This window comes from Pseudomyrmex gracilis, unplaced genomic scaffold (genome assembly GCF_002006095.1).
Source record: "Pseudomyrmex gracilis isolate BER0280 unplaced genomic scaffold, ASM200609v1 scaffold_93, whole genome shotgun sequence".
Classification (NCBI taxonomy): domain Eukaryota; kingdom Metazoa; phylum Arthropoda; class Insecta; order Hymenoptera; family Formicidae; genus Pseudomyrmex; species Pseudomyrmex gracilis.
The window spans coordinates 548644-571744 of record NW_018020677.1 but is presented as its reverse complement, the minus strand read 5'-3'; the positions used below and the strand labels follow the sequence as shown (position 1 = coordinate 571744).

Genomic DNA, 23101 nt, shown 5'->3' with positions numbered 1-23101 from the left:
CGGGCGAGCGCTTTTCGCCCGCATGAAACATGCGTGCGTCTTATTGCAATATTTACGCCGCAGATAGAGAGGAAAAACCCCCCGTTTGCACGGTTAAAGATTCTCTCTTGCGAACGTTTTAGTAATGCGAACGTTCTCTCAAAATGTAAGAAGCTGCTTATACACTACACATTTCGCCGAGAGAAAGAAGCGCGCTTTTACAAACGGAATTTCGTAGACGCGATGTTAAACGCGAAGAGAAACGAGTCTCTCTCTTTCTCTTTCTCTCTCTCTCTCTCTCTCTCTCTCTCTCTCTCTCTCTCCTTCTCTCTCTCTCTTTCTCAATGTGTATTACCGCCGGTAAAAATTGTATATTATCTGAAATCTTCAAAACGACGACGTCGTTCTTCGTCTGAATGAGAGGAAAAGAGAGATTTGTAGTTGAATTATCGAGAAATATATATGTGAGCGTGCGCACAAACCGTATAAAACGCTCGTAAAACGTGTAACGAATTAGAGAGTAAAAAAAAAAGAAAAAAAAAAGTTGCAAAAATGCCGCCATGCTTTTAGTATAAAGTGGAGCAATTTTTATGCGGGTTTGATTTATATCCTTTTTCGGATTTTATGGATCCTACCCGCGCGAGCGCGCGCGCGCTCGCGCGAGGCATGTAACCGTGCAAATCGAGATTTATCCGCGTGTTCTTTAACCGCTTTTTACATCGGCGGGGGGGAAGGAAGGGGGGAAAGGGGTTCACACGCCTAACCTACGCCCGGGTGTAAGAAAAGTTAATACTCCGCGACTTTCATAGCGGTGCGCTTGAATTTTTCACGTGTGTAAAAGATACCCGCTTCTCTCTCGAGAAGGAGGTAAGACTCCTCGCTTATATAAATTTTCATGATCAATCGCGCGCGATTACTATATACCCCCGAATTTAATCCCGCGCTGCGCGCACGAGGATCGTTTTGCGGACGACCTTTTGTCCGGGGGATATGATATCACGACAAACCTCGTATTTCCCGCGCGTAACATTGTACGGGAACGGCTAAGATTGGAGCACACACAATGCACACACGTACACACACATGGAGCTGCGGTTCCGGATATATAGCTCCACAGATAATTTACAACAACGCGTTCGATACGGAATTGCGATCGAAGAGTACGCTGGAGATATCTACGTTCTCTTGAATTATTATTATTATTGTTATTGTTATATACATATATATTCTTATAATATTATAATTATATTGTTATAATACGTCGCTGATACAATTTCCTGTTCTTTTCTCAGTTGTGAAAAACGTATGCGAACTGTAAATAATCGATTAATAACTAATCGATTATCTTAATCGATCGATAATTTAATCTGCGACGTGTTTGCACTTTGGTTTTATTCGTTTTGACGACGACGTATGTGTATACAAAGCGTATATGTTGAAAGGTAGTAACTTTGTTACTCTATTACTTGATTTGTTGCTTGAGTTCGAATGAAGTAATAACAACTGCGCAATTATTCTGATTACAAACACGGCACGGTTTGGGATAAAATAACATGTGTTTTACGTACACACATGTGTTTTAAAATACATAACACGTGTGTGTATACAAAACGCGCGTGTATAGTATAACTTTGTTACTTCGTCTAATTTGAGTTTGAACGAAATAACAACAACAATTTTGTGCAATTAGTCTGGTTACGAAACGGCAAGTTTGTGATGGAATAATAAAATGCGATAATCTGCGTCTGAAATTTTCGAAAAGAGCGCGCAGTCGGGGATTAAACGCCATTGCGAAATACATTTTTTAGATACACGTCCATCGTTCGTGCATACATCCCCGAGAGGTGTTTCACGTGCTTGAAACGACGAGTCGTCGTTTATGCTTTTGCCGCGCGAAACCCACTCGTAGCGAGTTCAGTAAGTACTGGACCACGTTTAGAAACGTCAGACTCTCGCGAGGGTGAGTAAATCCAGGTGAAAGGTATTGGAGAATACACTGAACAAATCTCAGACAGTGAGGAATATAGTGGTTTATAATCTTCTCGTCCCTTTTGGAAGTGCCAAAAGCTGCGATCGTGTTATTCGCGCGATTGGAAATCAAATCGCGCGATATCTGTCTGTGAACGAAGTTGTAGATTTAAGAAACACTTGCGCGCGCGCGCGCGCGTGCGTTCGAATTGAAGAGCCGCCGCGCGTATCGCGACGTTACAACACAACGTTTCGTGTTTTTCGTTCAACATCTGTGTGTGCTTGCCTGTGGCAAGAAGACAGAATTCACAATTCTCTTGCAAAAAAACAAAAAAACAAAAAAAAATAGTACACGCACATTATTATACAGTTGATTAACGACGGTTAATTAAAATGAGCCATTTGCATGAGCTCCAGATGAAATTTTATAAAACAAGAACACGTTTAGCACCACGTGTTTTTTTTTTTTACATCCAATGATATTAAATTCATTGTTAGTTCACTGATTTTCGGCATCAAAAAGTTTGTTCTGTTTTAAAATTCGCGCGGAATATCGCGCAAAAGTTAAATGTCGTTTTTCCATTCCGAGTTTTCTCCACACTTGCGAATGATTACCTCTATTCTCTAACGAGTTAAAATATACAGAACGCGAACTGTAAATAATCGATCAATACGCGATCAATACTTGCGACGTGTTTGCACTTTGGCATTCGTTTCGACGACGTTCGCGTTCGACGCACACTGTTTTTTTTTTTTTTTTTTTTTGCGAACGACGAACGTCGCTCGACGTCGCTCAACGTTGCGTCATTATCTCTCTCGGAAAGTAATTGCTGTTCGTTAATGACGTCCTGTCCCGGGCGCACAAAAGCAACGCTCGGACGACGGAGATCCACATCCATAAGAAGGATGAAGTCCCTCCCTCCCCCTCTTCCCCGACCGGGTATTATACCAACGACCGTTTCTCCTAAAGATCATGATAGGCGTAATTAACGAACTTCCGACGTTTCTGGCACGAATTAAGGAGCGACGAATCTACTTCAAGCGGGAACAACGAACGCTATCGACGGCGACACTCGCTCGGGAAAATGCGCCTCGCGTTTCGTCTGTATCATCCATCAGCGGGGGAATCGGAAAAGTCGATGTTTTCCCACATACATACATACATACACACACACACACACACACACCTGCCTGTGATTGATCGGCGATCTAACTTTATTTATCTTCATTTGAGCCGGTCGGTATATGATTACATCGAGATAATATACAAGCAAATTGCTACGCTATTGGCGTAAGCAATATTTGTTTTGTTTTCTTTCTCAAAATATCAATTTTCGTTAAATTTTGGATAACAATAGAAATGCGACAGAAATAATGCAAATCTGTCGTTTCTCCTGCCGATTATGTTATGCGATATTTGTAACGGAATATGCCCCGGGCAAACGCGCGTGTGTTTATTAAAACGAAAATTTTTGCGTTCAAATACAATCCGCGTGTTAATGCTAACGCGTATCGGATTACATCGCTTAATCGGAATTTGCGTGTTGATATACGTTTTTCAAAAATTTTCGTCGGCACAATCGCACTTTGGAAATAAACGCGAATAATTCAAGCATCGATTTTCGATTCCTCTTTCCCCCCTTCCACCTCATTGCTATTTATCCATTTGCGAATCGCGGCGAGAGATCGATGTTACTCTAGACTTCAGATATACGCGCGCGTGTTCGTGCGCGTTTGTCGCGCGGCACATCGTACATTATATTATACAAAAACGTGATAATAAAACGTACTATAAACTAAGTGGACCAACGTCTCAAAGCCACACATGGAAATTCTAAAAAAGGGTCGTAGCATTAGGAAGACCCGCTTGAAAGTGTTATAAGTACATCGCGTTAACCAATCGGCCCCCCCTCACATACACACACACACACACACACACACACACGTTTTCTGGTTGGTCCCTTTCACGAGAAAAGCCATTACCACGATTGAAGCGGTGACGTATGAAAAAGTGGCGGTTGTCGAAGTGAAAGATTCGCTTTGATGTGAGCGTAGCCACACACACCGGCCGGTGCTATTAGATCGTATATCACATACGTCTCGTGCGAACATGAGCCTATACGCGATATGTCAAAGTGTAAGAAATGGAGGTGTATATATATGACATAAAAAAAAAAAAAAAAATACGAGTATTCGAACGTATAAATATGTGATACCTATATAAAAATTTGTTGCAACTGTTATAAATCAGAGAATTAGTAAATTAGTAATCAAGTACAAGTTACACACACTTCGATTTGATAGTTTTAATAAATTTGAAACTCGTTACATTTGGAAATTAATTATTTGAGAATTTAATATTCTAGTTTGTTTGAAAAGTTTGAAATCTGCGACATCAGAGAGTAGTAAACGTTAAAGATTGAAAAGTGTAAATTCTAACGTTTCGATGTTTTTGCATGAAAAATTATATAAATTTTATTCATCTTTCGCGTCGCGTATTTTTACCGTATATTAATGTACATTTCCGCGCCAGTGGTTGTTATTTTTCGCGCGAAATAATATATTCTTTAAATTTAGAATTTTGATATTCTCCATTAACTTCGTAACGCAGAATTTCGCAAAATAAATAATAACGTCGTTTATGTTAATGAATAATGACGTCGTTTATGTTAATGTATAATTCCGCAACGAGCGAGAACGAGAGAATCGAATATATACATGTATGTATATATATATTATATATATATATATATGTATATATATTTTGCTTGAATCGGAGGAGTGTATAATTGCCGCGGTGTTGTGTGCGCCGAGTCATGACTTTCATGACTCGCGAGTTTTCCTAGGGTATAACAAAGATTAATGCGCGCGCGAGAAAATTTGTTGCGGTCCGGCACACACAGGCCGATCGGTTAATCGCGCTAATAGGCGTTTAGATAGAAAAATATCAATATCAGCTTGAGCTATCATTAAACATGTACCACTGTCTAAAATAAAAAAAAAAATCAAGGTTTATCGTAAACGGAATATTTCCATAAATCGTACATGTATACATATATGCGTATTTATACACACACGAGGCGTACTGTATAACTTCTCCTTTTCTATGGTATGTTTTCAAACCAAACTCGTGCGTTTATTCTCAAAGATGCTGTCTTTTTTATATTTTTACGAAAAATATACTCGAAACACGCACGTATGCGCGTGTTGTACACACACACACATACACACACAGTGGCGTAACCGCACAGACCGGTTTTTGACTAGAATTTTTATTCGGGATCGCACTAGAATGCGCGCTGTTTAAAAAATTAATCGTACTCGATTATTCATTTCTGAACTTCTTTCAGAGCAATGATGCCGAAATACAAAGTGTGCATCGTGCGAGATCGTTCACGCGCTTGCTCTCTCTTCTCTTTCTTTCTTTCGCTAAAATATTCGAAATTCAATTGTCAACTGGTTAAGCCACTGTTGCTCTTCTTTTTTTTTTTTCAGCGATACACGAGCAATTAAATTGATAAAATATTCCCGCCGATGCGATTGTACGACCGTGAGCAACGGATAAAAAGCTTAAAGCCAAAAAATACATATTTTTATTTCACAAAGGTGTATACACACATGCGAAATATAATAGATACGTCCGGAAATTGTGTGAAAAATTCATCGATGTTTTTGTTTTCGTTCTGCCAAAAAATTTCTATGTACGAAAGAATCGCAGCGAATTATTCCAAGATAACAAAAAAAAAATAAATGTTGAGAAATAAACTTTACATTCTTCAAAATATCAAAATTGAAATTCATTTCTTTTTTTAATGTTTTGTATAAAACCACACACAGAGAAATATTATTAAAATAAAAAATTCATACAGACACACACACACGTACACGTACACTAGCCAGTTTTCGCGATAGATCTAAAATAAACTCTCTGATATAAGATATAATTGAATGTTGAAACGCTATACTCGTTCCCTTGGGTATATATATATATATATATAATAGCCATAACTTAGCCATCTCTTAAATAAATGCTCTATTATTCCGCTTGTAACTAATTAATCTTCCGAGGCAACATAAAGGTGCCTTTTAAGTTTCGCGTTTCACACGTTGGCTCGGTTCGCTCTTTTGTCTCTTCGTTCTCTCTCAGAATATTAATGATTCTTTCGTGTAAAAGACGCAAAAAAAAAAAAAAGAAAAAAAGAAAACCGAAACACGGAGACGAGAGAACTTTTAAAGAACGATTAATGTTCCAACTTTCGCGTCAAATAAATAATGTACCTTCTAGGCGTTCAGTTTCGATCGCGATTAGTTAGTTTGCTTGTTATCGAGCAAATTGTAAATGTGCATCGACACATGCGCGATGACGTGGCAGATTTTCACACGCTGTTTCACCTGAAAACAAGTTATCGCGTTGCAGATCGACGGGTGGATCGACGCGAATCTTCGCTTTCTCCCGACAGGCCCAACGGCAATTAAACATATTTCCCTCAAAGAGTCAAAAAAAGAAAAAAAAATTCTTATTATTATTTCGAGTCTCATCGCGCGCTAGAAAAGATATATCAACGTTTCTTCCATATTTTTATCAATGTTTCACTCTTGAAGAGTGTGCTCTTTTCTTTATTGTGCAACAAAGCGGCTTATCGCGACGCGGAAAAAAATTATTTGCGCGATAATATACGCGCTTAGTAAATAACTTAGAGTCGCAAACGCGTGAGTCCTTTAGCTTGGCAACGTGCGATTGCCACGATAAAGAGAGTAAACGAGAACGTAACCACGACGTCCATGGTTTTGCTCACTCGGCGCAGCAGATGCGCGTGCATGTACATAAAAAAGTATACTTTAGCGTGCCTATATATATATATATATTGTTTTTTGTTTTTATAGTTTAATACTATTGTACATATATGTGAACTGTACCTCGAGTTACTATATAAAACAACAACTTTTAACTGTCAATTATACATACGGAGTTTTACGATATACACAAAACTTCAGCTGACGTGTATGCATATATATATATATATATATGTATATATATATATATATATGAATACCCGTTATAGATGTGTGTATAGAAACACACACAGACACACACATATGCGTGTGAAGTAAGTACGCATATAGTCGGTATATATACATGTGAAATGTATGGCCTGTGCATAATTCTAAATTAGATATCGTCGAAGTAAAAAGTATTCGTAGGTTTTACACACACACACAGTCATACATACATACATACATACACGAACACACATATGTAATCGGCGAAGGAAGTTGATGATCAGAGAAAAATTACTACTAAGAAATATATCGAGACGGGTAAAATACTGTCTCGTTTTTGCTATAATTATAACATCGATAATTATGTCGAGATTGTAGAATGCTAGTTCGTCGTATAGCGATTGGGAAAAAACAATGAATTGTACAGTACATACGAAATTGTGAGTACAAATTGTGCTACATTTACCATCCTTTGCCATATACGCAAACGCCGCTTTGTTAGAATAAAAAATGATTCTGATTTGCGAATACATTTGGAATGAAAGTAAAAAAAAAAGAAGAGTCAATGTTGCACAATCCGTCGCAAGAAAATTTGAGAGTAGTTACTACAACCGTAAGAGAAGTACACTTCGCCAATCCTCCAGTGTGTATGTCTCTTTAGAATTTTCAAAGAGAGATCTCTAGTACTTTAGAGTTTCGGAGTTTGCGTTGCTATTTCGCGAAATAGTATTTTACTTGTTCACGATTATAATATATTAAATACATGTAATCATTTGCCGTAACTCAAATATAGTGTTGAAAGGATATTGAGCAAATTATTAAATCAAATGATTGTATATGATGTTTAAAGTGACGTTATTTCCTTATTAACTCTCTCTCTTCTCTCTCTCTCTCTCTCTCTCCTTTATGGTTATTTCATAAATAGTGTGTAGTATTTTAATTTCTTTACGATTTCTCCGATTATATATATATATATTGTTACGTCAATCCAATTAAACTATAAATTCTAAACTAAATTTCAATCAAGAACTCTCTTAACGTACACTAATTATAATTTATTTATAGTTGGTACATATATTTATTTACAATATACATAATCATTGTCGAATACATAAATAACGTAAAATTAAAATGAACATATCGATTATATAATATTCAATTATATAATCAAATATAAAAATATTGAGATACATATGTGTGTATAAATTATTAATAAAACACGCTGAGCGATGTAATAAATTCGAAGTGTATATGTAGCTTTGTTAGAGTAATTTTTAATGTTTCGGAAAATACGTTTATATCTCTACCGCAAAAGGTTTAATGCAGAATTTTTATTTTTGCCGTTATATTTTTTTAATGATTATTATCGCGTTTTCTGACTTAATTTAATTTCAAAATAATATTTTTCACGTAAAACATTCCTTCGTTAAAACAACAACATTTGTGTTTTTTGCGCGCTCCCAGAGCTGTGCGTTTAATAATGAAAAATAGTTTCTGTACACACGCGCTCTACGTATTTCTATTTACAGTATGTGTTTTTAAAATAGCTTTCATTAATGTTCTCTCTTACATCTCCAATGTGTTGTGAAAGGTAACGATGAGATGTGGGGATTATAGAGGGGATGTGATCTCGCGCGTATTTTAAATAAATATAATATGACATGATTTCTCGATGATTTCACCCTAATTGTTACATGTAACTATTACACACGTTATACGTAAAATTTGTATTTCTGTTTCTTTATTTGCAAATAATCTAGCGTAAACGACGCGAAAACCAACGAAGAATATTTACCACGGGACGTGAGCAGGTCGAGTGGTTCGCTTTTTTTCTACAGATATTGCACGTGTACGTAATGTCCTGCCGAGCTTCTTTCGTGAGTACGAGAAAAAACGTGACTGCTTTTCCCAACAGTTTCATCGAGCAGCAACGCTTTTTCCGTAGACTCGGCGTTTTTGGTATAACGACTCTAAAATAAAATAAAAATCAAACATTGTTAAAATCTTTTCTCTCTTTCTCTCTCTCTCTCTCTCTCTCTCTCTCTCTCTCTAATTATAAATATATCTACATCGAGCGAGCGGAATACGCTCGTGAAATGATGATCGCGTGGATGCGATGTGACGATAATTTAGAAATAAGTACTTTGTAAAATTACTGCGGTATACGTAAAATACGTAATATGCACGTCTCTACTTCTTGTTCTCTCGAAATGTTTTCTCTTTTTTTTTTTTTTTTATTCAACGTTGAACGAGAACGGCAATGCGACGTTTCGAGAAAGCCCGTCGTCTTTTTGAATGTAATTTTGTTTTGTGATTTTTTTTCTGTTTTTTTTTTTTTTTTTTTTTTTTTTTTTTTCATTTCAAACATAGATTCCTACGCGAAATATTGCATATCGTCGGAAATATCTTGAATGTTTCGCGTTTTCACACATTTCTCGAACGGAAATTCTCACAGTTTCTCCTCGCGATCTTTGCATTGCTCGTGTAAGTTGGAATTATCGATCGCGTGAGATTCTCTGCAACAATCTGCCTCCCTTCCTCCTTCCGCCTCCTCCTTTCGGAGTTCGACGCTCCGCGTCGTCAATTCTTCTTCGACAGTTCCTCGAAGAAGGCCTCGATGGGCAACGTCGGCTCGTCCGTGCTGATCTTGAAGTGCGAGGAAACGATCCTGCTCTCCGGCGAGACCGCCTTGAACATACCGGGCTTGTCGTAGAGCGCGGATGCGGAACTCGTCAGATCCGCCACGCTCTGCGACTGCTTGGCAAGCAGTTCCTCCTCGTCGGAAGGCAACTCGAACTTCGTCACCGTCTCCGTCGCGGCTTCCGGATCTTTCTCACGGGACGCGTTCGCCGTCTTAGTTTCTTCGCGGGGAACTTCCGGGAGCTTCTCGACTCGATGCGCGAGCGCGTCGTTGGAGATGAGCTCGCGATCGGAGCTATCGACCGCAGCGGTCGTCGCATCGATCGGCGCCGTTTCGATCTTCTCCTCGTTTTCTCGAGAAGCAATTTTCTCCATCGAGTTCTCGTTTTTGCTCTCTTGCGCGCCGAGTTTCACGGGAAGGTCGTTCGTCTCCCCTTTCTCGTTGACGATCTCGTTGCCCACTAGACGAACGGTCGACGAGGCGGCGGTCGTCATGGCCGAGTAGAAACTGGTTTCCTCGGCGGCCATTTCCGTAGGCTCTTCCTGCCGCTTGCTGTCCGGATACGCCGTGGACACCTCCTTGTGCGACAGTCTGCTCTTCATAACCGGTCGTCTCCGTATCGTCGACGAGTACACGTTTTCCGGCCGCGTCGAGCTCTGCCTGGCGTTAACCTGGGCCGAGCCCTGCGCCGAACCCCGCGCGTCGCCGTTAGCTTGAGATCGAACTGAACTGGCCGTGGTGGACGTGATTCTGCTTCGATAGACGTTGCTGCTGATCGGTCGTCTCTTCGGCACGAACCTGTTGCTCTTCTCGGTCGTCGAGGACGCGCTTTCGTCCGAGATTCGTTCGTGATCCCTGGCGACAGGTGACGACGTGGTGGTTCGATAGTTCACTCTGGAGACGTACTTGTACCTACCCGTGGTCTCTCTCACGTTATCGCCCGATTGGATCTGTTGCTGTTGATTCTTCGCGCTCGACGAGCCTCTCTGTTTGGGATGGGGATTTCGCGTCGATGTTTCGCCGGAGTTCGTTGGCGCGGACTCCGTTGTCGAGGCTTGAGATAATCTGCTCTTGTAATCCAATCGACTCTTGTAATCCTTGACGCTGAAGCGCGGTCTCGTGGCGTTGCCGTATCTCAACGGGCGGCCGATCTTGTGGGATCGCAACGTGGAGGAGATAACCTGAGCGACGGCCTCCGTAGTAGGTGACGGTGTGGTGGTTGTTGTCGTTGTAGTCGTGGTCGTCGGCGCTGTTGTGGTCGCGCGATCGTAGTAATTCCCGTCGGTTTTCACGTACAGGTCCTCGAGCGGTATGCCGGTGACAACATTGGCGTTCTGCTGACGAGTATCGACCACGCTGTAGTCCTCGATCTTGTCACGGCTGATTTCGGTCAAGTATTCCGCTTGAACCGGCGCCACGGTGCCGTTCTCCTCGTGATTCTCGCGATGTTCCTCGTTCTGCTGCGACGAATAATCATAATACTGATTAAACGGCTCGCTCGTCGGGTACTGCTCCCTCACGTGACTCGTCCCGTACACGCTCGGCTGATTTGTCGCGAACTGGTTGTTCTGCTCCTCAACGTAACTCGGCGCGGACTCCGTCGTCTGGAAGTTTTGCGAGATGTGCGCGTTCTCCGTGACGACCTGCGTGTCGAAGGGCTCCTCGTGGCTCACTCGGGTTCGATGACCGGGTCGTTTTCTGTTTCCTCGCTTCTCCGCGTTGTCGTTGTAGCTCGCCTGAGTGGGTTTTACTCGTCTTCTTCGCGAGTCGTATTGACTGTGCGCTTCCTCCCGGTTGTATTTGAGGAAGTCCAAGTCTTCAACGCCGTGGGACTCTGTGACGGGCGGCTCCTGCGTGGTCGTTGTCGTCGTCGTCGTCGTCGTCGGCTTTCTTCGTCGACCCGGCGCGCCCGGACGACGAGTTCTGGGTTTCTGCGTCGCCGGCAGAGTTTGCGTCTCCGGCGCCACCGTCGTCTGAATCGGCACTTCCTCCGAGTAAAGACCGAACGAGGACGGAACGGACGTCTCCGGCGACTGACTCGGCGGTTCCGTCGGCGAAACGTCGGCGTACGCGACGGTCGTGGGTTTCTTGCGACGTTGCGGATCACGCGAAGACGATTTCTGCGGACGATACGGTCTCGTCTCGATTTGCGGCTCGCGATAATCGACCTGTTGCTCCTGGTACTCGTTCTGGTAGTTTTGCTGGTATTGATAATTGTGGTTCACGTGGTCCTCCGGGTTCTGAGGTATCTACAACAAACGTTTTCAAATCCCGTCACTCGTGGAAAAATCAACGATAATTTTTTATATTACATAAGAGAGTTCGATTATAAGTTTTTCTCAATTTGACAATTTAATTCATTTTTTTTTTTTTTTTTTTTATCAGTTTGATTGATCGTAAGAATGATTCGCCGCGCGAGAGATGTGATACGTTAAAGTTTTTTCTTGCGAAAGAAATATTTTATAAACTGAGATTGGTCTATCTGACCATTCATCATCGTTACCTCGCACGTGAGTTTGTTTCATTCGTCATTTAAACTTTATAATAAATGATAAAGTAAAGTATATTTATATATAAATATAAAATATATTAAATATATTTATATTTACATAAAATATATTAAATATAAAATATATTTATATAAACCTGAGGTTGGAGTCTCAGTTGCTCGAGGTTGTAAATATCCGGCTGCGACACCGGGACGTCAACAGCCGTGGTGACTTGCGGCTCGAACTGCGCCAGTTGAATCGTGTACGGCATCTCGCCCGAGATCTTGACGAGTTCCTGTGACTGATTCTTCGCGGATTCCGCGGCCAGTCTGGCCGCCTCTTCTTCCTCCTTCTCCTGCTGCAGAAGCTGATTCAGCTCTTCCTGTCGTTTCTTCAGCTCCTCCTGCTGCTGCTGCTCGATCTCCAGTTTCTGCTGACGTTCCTGCTCCGCCAGTCTCTCGCGATCGCGCTGCAGCAACTGTTGCTGAAGCAGAAACTGTTGCTCGTTGAAATGTTTCAACGAGATAGTCTCGGGCGTTTCGTAATCCGGTATCGCCGTCGGTTGCTGGTAAACCTCAACGGGCTCGAAGGTATTCTGCGGTCTGTGGTAGCCGATCTTCGGCACCTGCGTGATCTGATTTTGATTCGCGACGTCCTGGTTGAATTTGCTCGGCGGATTCTCACGCGGCAGCACCTCGTTGATGTCGGAAGTGTATTTGCTCTTGGGCCACGTGGGCGGCGTCAGATCCTGATGCTCCGACACGTAGTAAGTACTCGTCGTTCTGGAATTGGGCGTTTCCGTGCGAGCGCCTTTTTCCTGTTGTTTGTTCCGAGTGCTCGGATCCGGACGCTTATTGTAGTCTTCCACAATAGCGTCGTTCTGATCATATTTGTTGGGATTGCGCGTGACCGCGGTGGTGGGTGGCAGCGTCGACGAGGACGTGTAGACCGCGGGCGGCAATAGGGTCTCGTACGGCAACGAGGGTCGGAAGTTGTACGAGTTGTACGTATCGGACGGCGTCACGTAGCTGATCTCGTGACTCTCGTGCACGAGGAATGCGGGATCTCTCTCGTAAGTGGACTTGAAGTGACCCGGATGATTCACCTGGCTGTAGAAGTTCCCGCTGTTCGCCGAGTTCAGGATCTGGGCGCTGTGCGACTGCGGCTGCTGGTATCGGTCGGTGTAGGCGTCGTTGCCGATCCTCTGCTTGCCGAAATCGCCCGGAACTTGGGCGCCCGGCGGCTGGAAGTACGGTTTCGCGTTGTTGTTCGACACCTTCAGCGACTCGAACGGCTTCGCCTGATGGCGCGGGGGTTGCAGAGACTGCGGCATCGCGAACGGCGGCACGTACGGACGATTCGTGCTGGACGCGTAGTTCTTGATGAAGTAAGTTCCCGCTCGCACCGAGTCCGACGGCTGCTGAATGATGTCCTCGTGCGCCGGGGCGTATTGCGGTTGTCTGAGAAAACTGCCGCTGTCGCGCAAGATCGGTTTTCGATGTTGGTTCAGCTCGAAGCGATACGCGTCCTTCGGAGGCGGTATCAGAAACGTGTACTCTCTGGTCTCCGTGGCCACGTGCTTGCTCGACGTCTTGGTTTCGCCGCGCGCCTTCGTCGCCGCGTGACCGAACACCGAAAAACTGCCGAGTATGCTCGGCGGACTGTACTCGTGAATCGGCGGTTTGCCCTTTCGCGGCGGTTTAAGTTTCTCCGAGGCCGCCATGTGCTCCTGGAACTTGCTCAGAACCGGATGCACCTGAACGTTTTTCTCCAGATGACTCGACGGCGACACGTTCGTGCCGATCGTTTCCTCGTAGGAAGTGGTCAGGGGCCGCCATCCGTTTGCGATCATCGACGATCGTGTCGATGGCTGCGAAATAAATTTGTGTCGTTTTTTTTTTTTATTCCCCAATGGATAAAACTTGTACAAAATGTATTCGATCGATAAATTTCTCGAGTGTATTTTTTTATTTATTTTACGCGCGCGCGCGCGCGCGATATATAACTTTAATTTCAATTCATCCCAAGTGCGTATACATATTGCGTTCGGAAAACTTGTTACATAGTCTTGAGAGTAAAGCTCTCTCGCGTGTGTGTATGTGCGCGCGCGCGTTTTCTATATACGGTACATCAAACAACTTTCGTTCGCGCTAAAACGACGACAACTCTACGGTAACGCGAGACTCGAACTTCCTGAAGAGGTTAATGGAATGGTTCCTGTTCCAGTTTCACCGCGATAAAGGTCCGAGAAAATTGTAAGTGAGACTATTATTCCCCTCTCGTTGGGATCGTAAGTCGCGGTAATCAGAAAATAAATGCGATTCTCCGGGAACACAATGTCTCTCGAATAACTTTCTAAGCCCGTTAAATTATGAAATTCAACTCGACACGCGCGTCGAGATTCCTTAATAGAGCGCGCGGGGTAAACATCGAAATCCCAGCGATTTCGCCCGGAATGTTTTCCTCCAAAACGGATAGTTGAGCGCGTCTTTTATGGGCGCTCGTAAAATAAACGGAATAGGCCTTAGATACAGCCAATACTATTTTCCGGTGTGACTCTCTGATTTATTCAGTTCTCGGGAGGCAGTAAATCGAAATCCTCGCGCGCGTTTTCGAGAGCATAAAGTCGTGCGAAACGTCAAACGAAATCACGAAAACCGAGAGAAAGAGAGAGTCCGGCGCGGTGGACTTACGCAACAATAAAATAGCGTCAATAAAGCATCAAATGCACGAGAGCAGAGAGTTGTGCGCGCGCGTTAGTATTTCAACGACGCGTTCTCCGAATTCAGGGACAATTTTTCGCTACGAGCGGTTTCGACGACGACCGCTCGTCGCAACTTTCTAACATTTAGACGTTAAAAGTCTTGACAATGAAACGTCAAATTGCAGGAAAGTGAATTTGCACGCCCCATTTTATCGCAAAATATATCATTATTAAGGAGAGACGTTCTCATATATTTAACAATAATAAATTATATATGAAAAATTACAATAAATTATGTATTATTTTAATAAATTATTTTATTACAGAGGATATATATTTTGAAGATCATGTAAAACTTTTCACATTACTTACGGCGTTAACGTCAGCGCGATCTATCGATACGGTAATCGCATCTGTGGCGACGAACCACCACGTTGTTAGAATACCTGTGTAAACAAATACAAACACATTGAAAGCTTCGTTGCGCTCGATTAACATCAGAAACGTTGCTGCAATTTGTGCACAAACGGCACGGTGTACTTACAATTTATTAGTAGCACCGACGGCATTGTGGCAGACCATGAGGTCATTTATCCGCTAATTCTGCAACAGAAAAACCAAATTGGTTCGTTAGCAATAATTTTACGCGAAACTTCATCGCGAAAAATCACTACAATACACAATTTGAATTAAAAGACTAATTTAATGAGAGAGAAGTATCGAACTTCGAAGAGAAGAACTTTGCTTCTTCTTTTCGCGCGATGCGGAGCTTTGCTTTGAAAAATGGCGCCTATCAACGCATCTGAGATACAAGTAGAACAACCGGCGCGTACTCATACTTTATCCCGCATCATGGTGAATTAACTATTAAAACACGAGCGCGAGAGAAAAGTGTGCACAACGTATCGTGCGCGGAGAAAGGAAGGATAGAAAGCGTCGTGCATCTATCATAATCTCGCGGTTGGTTTCCGTGCTGTTTTCTCATTTTTAAATCGCGGTAATAGCGAAATCCACGAACGAGGGAGGATTTCTCTTTTTTTTTACGATCGCGTTTGCCGTAATGATACGCGGACATCTTTTGTGTAAAAAATAAAAAAAAAAAAAAAAAAAAAAACGGCGCTTTCGTGTAAATAGCCGCCAGATTTCGCGATTTTTTTCTAAACGACTTTTCGGTTCAGTATCGATTGTGTAGCGCGACACAGATTTTTTTTTTGTTTTTTATCGGCAAGCGTAAAAGTTTCGCGACAAAAGAACCGCGCGCGCACACGAATCGGGATATTATAAAGTTCTTAATATTCATGCAAGTAACACAGTTGAATTGCTAACCATCTCGTTATTAGCGCAATGTTTGACGTAATGGATGGAAACGCGCCGGATTATGAAAATCGTAATGTAAATTTGAGACATGGTTGTTGTTTACGATGCCGCTAAACTTTTCGCAACTTTGCCGCATATATAATGTACGGCGCGTACGTAACGCGCGTATATAAACATAAACGAAATAAATGACGAAAATTGCAAACGAGACGCGACAGCGTGATATTTCGGTGAGTGATATTCAGCGCTACCTAGCAACTTTGTTTCGCAAATCTAAAAAAAAAAAAAAAAACAAAAACAAAACAAAACAAAATAAAAAAAAGGAGAAACAATAGTATTATGTAAAATAGTAAAAGCCAGGCGAAAAAATTTGCGATGCAAAGAGAGATACACTTTCTCTTCATTTATTAAGCGTACGGGGGATGTGCAAATTGTTGGGTTCTGCGTAGGTATTGCTTTTTCTTTCTTTTTTTTTCTTTTTTTTTTTGTATTATCATACGAAGGAAAGTCTCCCGTTAGGAAACCGGAGAGAGAACAAGCGAGGAGCGGGATTTAGTGATGCGTTTCGCGCGAACACGCTATTCTCACCCAGATCGAAATTTCATTTAATCGATAGCGGGCGCATTAAATAACCCGAACCCTAGAAATTAGTCCGCGCAACGGAGTTCAATTCAATTGGCTGGCGCGAAGCCCATCGTCGATTTCGAACGGTTAATTATGAAGCTTTAAGCGATATGCGATCTCGCGCTCGCAGCCGCACGAAAATTGAACACAAAACCGATATATTTATTTTATCTCGCATAATCGTCGCGCGAATATTCGGCAATTCCGCGCGCGGGTCTTATATTTCACACGCGCAATTCCCGCTGATTATTTCCGCGCCGTGTCCGAATGTCATTCCTCAAATTCGCGACAGATTTAATACTAAATTATTGCGTAACATTTACGAAGCGGCTTGTGGCTTGGTTTGTGTGCGGGACTAAGTAACCGAGAGGTCCAAAGGTTCAAATCCGGCTGAGTCGATTGACTCGAATGTTTAAAGGTCGCTCTCTCTCTTTCTCTTTCGGTGAGCCGGCAACTCACCGAAATGTACATACATCTGTCATGGGATTTCTCTAAAATGCAATTGTTTACATACACTTCTGGCGGTTCGCAGCCTCCCTAAAATTGTAGGTATCTTATTACATACTCTAAATCCGCATGAGAGTGTGAAAAAAAAGATGCCATAATTTCTATTAGTTAATAACACTAATGATGCAATTGGCTTTGTCATACTGACCTATCCTATCGTACTTAAGCCCCTTGCACAATGGACGCAATAGCGATAGCGATAGAAATATATAACACCAGTTTTAAAGAGTTTATATTTATAAATAACGGTGGGAACAGCGGAATCTGACGTACAAAAATACACATGTATCAATGCAGATCAGAAAACAGAATAAGCAATAACGATAAAATTTCCGACGAGTTGGAATTCTGTGTCTATTGCTTATCGCTGTCCACTATTCCCTCGCATTGTGCGAGAGCTTTTATAGGAATCTGATGAGAATTATATGTCTGAAGTGTTTATATCAATGAAAAATACTAGCTAAGAGGATCAAAACATTATTATTATTATTTTTTTTTTTATTTACAAATGGTTATTTGAATTATTAAACGTGGCGTATTGTGTAACGTGACATTTTTGCTTGGGATTCTATAATAAAAACAACGACCACTGCTCTTCTCGTGCACGAGATAAATAACGTGTTTTACTGTGTTTTGAATTTCGGAATAAAATTTTCCGGAAGCTTCATATTCCTCGCCAACTCCATATTTAAAACCGCGCGCGTGTTTTTGTGTTTCTCTTTTCTCGTTTTTTTTTTTTTTGTTTTTGTTTTATTTAGAAGACAGATGTGCTACACAGAGGTTCGAAATGCAAACAAGTCAGTCGCGCGATCATGATCGCCGCGCTTGCTCGCGAACGGAGTGCCCACGTACAACGTCGCACGTTTGGTGCTGCCACCTCCAGAGAGAGACGGAGTTGCGGCAACACAGAAATCGATAGAGCCCGGTAGTTGCATTTAAATTTCAAGCCGGTTTCCGGATGAATTAATTATAAACGTTACCTTTTCCCCCACTCAAGTCTCTCCCGAAGGAATTGATGCTTCTAGCGGTTGGGCATGATGAATAGAATTTGGGCTTTTATAAATCGGAATGCGGTGCGAATGCGGTCCTCATTTTTTTTTTTTTTTCGTTGTCAATTGTCTCTTACGTTTCGATCCGTATATATAACCGAGAAGAGAAGTTGCGAAGCGAAGAAGCCCATTTTCCTTCGGACTGTTTTGCATAATCAAATAAAACGTTGAGAGAGATATTTCTCGTGTTTCACGACTGTTTGGGAAGAAAAATCTCTGGGATAATGCGTACCGAGTTTTATGAAAAATATACGACGGAATGTATGATGAAGGCGATTAGGCGCAATGTTATACGGTTCGGCAAACTGCGTGCGAGAAATAACAATTGCACGAGAGAAATTATCTCGGTTCGCGTTAAGTTAAATGAAATTTTTATATATATATACGAGAGAGGCGCATATGTATTTATAGCAAGAATAATTTTTTTTTTTATCATTCCGCGCGGAATCCGATTAAAATCTGATTGAAATGCGCGAGGAAATTCGCGAAAACACGTTGCTGCTGATTTCTCCGCGTATTTTCCGCAATTGCCGCATACGATTTCATACATGGAAAAATTGCCTCCTACTTTCTTCGTTGTATCAGGAAAAACTTTGAACAAGATCCACTCTTTAGAATATGCTTGAAAAAATCCATTTGTAAGATAGAGACAATAAATGTAACAACAGAACGCGATATTGCAATTTAACTCGATATAATTTTGTTTTTGAATCGCGCGTCTCACGCTTCGAGAATGAATTTGTATACGATTTGTTTGTGTGAAAAAAAAAACCATCGTTTCTTTATTCTCCAAGTATTTGGGACGACAGTTTAGCTCTTTGTTTCTATGCTAATTTTCTCACCTAGATCGAGCGACCTTGAGACGCGGCGCGCGTTTTAAAATCGATTTCCAAACGCCTGGAATGCGCTTTCCATGATCTTTCGCAATCCGAGGCAGCTGCGCTTGTGAATCACTCATTCCGTAATGTGAGAAACGTTGCACAAAGCAACTTCGATGACTTTTATTGCCATTATCAATTTCTTTCTCACGGATGTTTCTCCGACAATCCCACGCGTCCACGCCCGGGCATTGGAGCGCGCTTCACGTGCTTATGGAATGCCACTGCTATGGCAAATGCTCCGCAGCTCAAACGATGCAAGTGCATTATACTGGTAAAAAGCGTGACGGGCAAGAGTAGCCTTTTAACATTAATGGATTGAAATTTGCTTTATGCGCGCGCGCGCGCGCCTCTTTAACAAGGATCCGAAGGGACGCGCCTCTGTACGACATGATATTTATCCACCAATGGAGTGCCGTGGGTGCTCGTTTCAAAGCAGAGCTAAATCGCGTTTAATATATCGTCCACCGGAAAAAAGAGACCTCCAGCCATAGTGTGTTAACTCGGAGCGCGAGCGCACATACACACACACACACACACACACATATACACATACCTCTTCTTATAGAAGATACATAGCTCGATAATGGTAGAGTTCAAGATTTCGTTCCTTTCTCATTTTTCTTCCAATTACCGGTGGAAGGAAAACTATTAAAGAAACTCTCAATTCTAGCTCTCTACCATTTCACCGAGCTGTGTTCTAAATTGCTAAATTTTCTGATGTTTTACTTCGTTTCGTTCGCGTACGTACACGTAAAGTCAACTCCGCAAGAACAGAGTAAAACTCGAAATTTCTAATTTTAACACTTTTAGAATTTATATAGCTACTTATTATTCTTTTTTTTTTTTTAAACTATGAAAGCAATTTTCATAAAATTGTCACATAAATTGATTCTCACAAAAAACTGTGAACGTATTAACGCTATTAGAACTATCAAAATGGTGAACACAATGACTTTCTGCTTTGTAATTTCTTGTAAAAAAAACTATTAAAAATTCTCTAACAAAATTTTCAAAAATGTTTCGTGACTTTGCAATCAAATTGATCGCATAAATCGCATTTTTTCTCTTTTATCTCTTTTCAAAGACATGTCTGCGTATGTGTCTACGTATGTGTGCACGTGCGAACAGATTAAATATTTCAAAACCTCACGGTTTCACTACATACGTTTATTATAAACGTTCTCGTGATAAATGTCTCGATTTTTTCGCACCGGCGAGAGATACCGGTAAGCCAGCGAGCAGCCGGTCTGGACTGGGTGCGCGCGTTTGCTGCGCGGGTCAGTGCACGATAACATTTCAGAGAGGCCGTGCTTCATTTTTCTCGCGAATATACGCGCCCGATCTCACGAAAGGGTTACGCTCTGGTTCGCCTGGCCTTTCGCTTTCCACTTGGCGCTCGAGGTGGAAACGGGACCCCACGCATTAATTGACAATTACTTGAAAGCCGCGCAAAATCTGAATCTCTCGCGTTTAACGCGCACATCGGGCTCAGAGCAAACATTTAAAGCGAGAATAGTAAAACACCTTCTGTGTTGTGCGAGAGCGGGAGGAGATGACGTTATTACCGTGCGGTTATTGGTGGGCGAATAAGAGTTGACGTGTTAATCTGCGCTGATTGCAACTGCGGTTCGAGCTGTTGTGGTTTGATTCGATTTTTGCGAAAACCCCGCAATTACCGACGATGACGGGGCGCTTTTGTACATTCGATTCTCTCTCTTTTGCGATGTAAAAAAAAAAAAAAAAAAAATTCTTCGTACCGGATTTTCGATGTGCGCGTGTGGGAAGATATAATTGCAGCGAGAGAAAACTCTTTACGCGCGGTGATATTAGTAAAACATCAATAAGAGTTCAAGCGTGCACTGAGAGATAAGGCTGTTGCAAAACACTTCGCTTCCGGATTGCTCTCCGGAAAAGATAAACCGGCCGGTGGTTAAGTATGATGACACGGGAAAAGATAAATTGGACGCGCGTAATGGCCGAGCCGCGTTGCGCTGTTTTTATACGACGATGAAATCCGTCTGAACCCATTGTGCGACCGGTCGCTCTTCGAGCAACCGTCGTCTTTCTCTCTCTCGCGCGCGCGAAATCTGTATTTTCGCGTGCACGCGTGCAAAACGAGCGATATAGGCTCTCGGGTGTCGCAACGATGAGCCCGAAGAGACGAGATTTCCCAAGACCACCTCACGTGTATGAATCCGTAGGAGAGAGAGAGAAGAGAGAGAGAGGGAAATCTTCGTTGTAACAATGACGAGCAGCGTTCGATGTCTTATTTGAGATAACGGTATCTCCTTCGTCGCGCATGGCGGCGCCTGAACGCGTGCACGGTATCCCGCACACTCGTTTGTCAGAACAGATGGAAGATTAATGAGACTGAGTAAGACAGAGATGAAGTAATTAAGCCTTCGCGCGCGGTGGCGTCGCGTCGCCGAAAACGAGTTCTCGCAACGGCTCCCTGCAATCAAAAATTTGAAAGCGCGCAATTAAGCGCCGAGCACGAGCTTGCTATCGGAGGAAGCGCGTCCAAAAATATCCGTGAATTTAAACTGAAGTTTCTTTCACCGTTTGTAAAGGGATCTCAACTTCTTCTTCTTCTTCTTCTTCCGGAACAAGGGCGGGAGAATATACGAAAACTTCGACGAAATTTTTTGACAAAACTACGCGCGACTGTATTATCTTCGTCTTGAATAAAACTAATTTGTCTTTGCGCGCGCGCGGAGTACAATGTAATTCTTATTACTCTCTTTAACGTTTCGCTGTACTTCTGGTAAATTGTTCGCCCGCTCTAATTACATAAAGAGCAGCTCATTTTAGCGATGACGTAACAATGCGCGTGGAAAAAAAAAGTCATGGGAACAATGCGAGGAGGACATTTCCGTTTTGTGTATATAATATCGAGTTACACACACACACGGAAAAGGAGGAGGGGAATGCGTTAACGAGCAAATAACAGATTGCAAACTTGACGACAAACTTAAGACTTTGTGAACTATCCGAAGGATTTCAGGGCAGCTACACAATATAAGAAGTTCGCGTTTCTCTCTCGAATAGGATACTTTCACTGTAACACGCGCGACAGATACCCCGGTAAAATGATATACACAAACGAGCCTTAATGTTAACGTTGCTCGTTACCGGAAAGTTTCGTTGCTTGTTCTAGAAAAGTGAAAGGGGAAGTTGTTTCTTACGTGTCTGCGCGCACGCGTGAGATAACGCAAATGTCAAACAAGTGTAATGTAATTCGATAAGACGCAAGTCAGCAATGCTGCAGATCGAACAACGCGTTGGCGAGTGTTAGATAACCGAGTGGTATCTTTCTGTCGCAAGAATTATTTCTTACAATACTGGCACAACACTACGCTATTATTATATATATTTTTTTTAACGTGTTGTGTCAGTGAATACAAACTGTCACCGTGATGACAGCTAGTATATATATTTTTTTTTGTTTTACAAATCATATAAAAGGTCAATGACCTTTAACGAAAGATCACACACATATAAGAGATGTCAGAAATAACGCATGAAAATCAAAATAAAAAAATAATGAGAGGGAAAAGTGGAAAAACAACACGTGACTAAAGTCACGTGGCAGGGAAAAGAATTTAAAAAAATATTATATATACTATATATAATATTCTATATCTATATATAATACACAAACACATATAATATATATATATATATACATATATACCGTATTTACGTGAAAAAAGTCAGTGACCCCACCGCGCACGCGTGGCCGAGGTCAATAACCCCACCAAGGCCGCGCGGCCGAGGTCAGTGACCCCGCCAAGGCCGCGCGGCAGAGGTCAGTGACCCCGCCAAGGCCGCGCGGCAGAGGTCAGTGACCTCGCCGCGGTCACGCGACCGAGGTTAGTGACCTTACGGTAGTATGTATATAATATATATATAATATACAATATAAAGTATAATATTATAAA

General features: G+C 42.1%; 1 protein-coding gene across 1 annotated transcript in view; it reads right to left on the bottom strand.

The window, feature by feature from the left end:
- Nucleotides 1-2691: 2691 nt before the first annotated feature.
- Nucleotides 2692-23101, bottom strand: part of LOC109855593 — a 32155-nt gene continuing 11745 nt past the window's right edge. The window contains exons 2-5 of the mRNA XM_020430035.1: nucleotides 15327-15385; nucleotides 15155-15228; nucleotides 12236-13948; nucleotides 2692-11838 (exon numbers count right to left, since the gene is read on the bottom strand). Of these exons, the coding sequence (XP_020285624.1) occupies nucleotides 9529-11838; nucleotides 12236-13948; nucleotides 15155-15228; nucleotides 15327-15372 (4143 nt within the window). The 5' untranslated portion in view covers nucleotides 15373-15385 and the 3' untranslated portion in view covers nucleotides 2692-9528. The remainder of the gene's footprint in view (nucleotides 11839-12235; nucleotides 13949-15154; nucleotides 15229-15326; nucleotides 15386-23101) is intronic.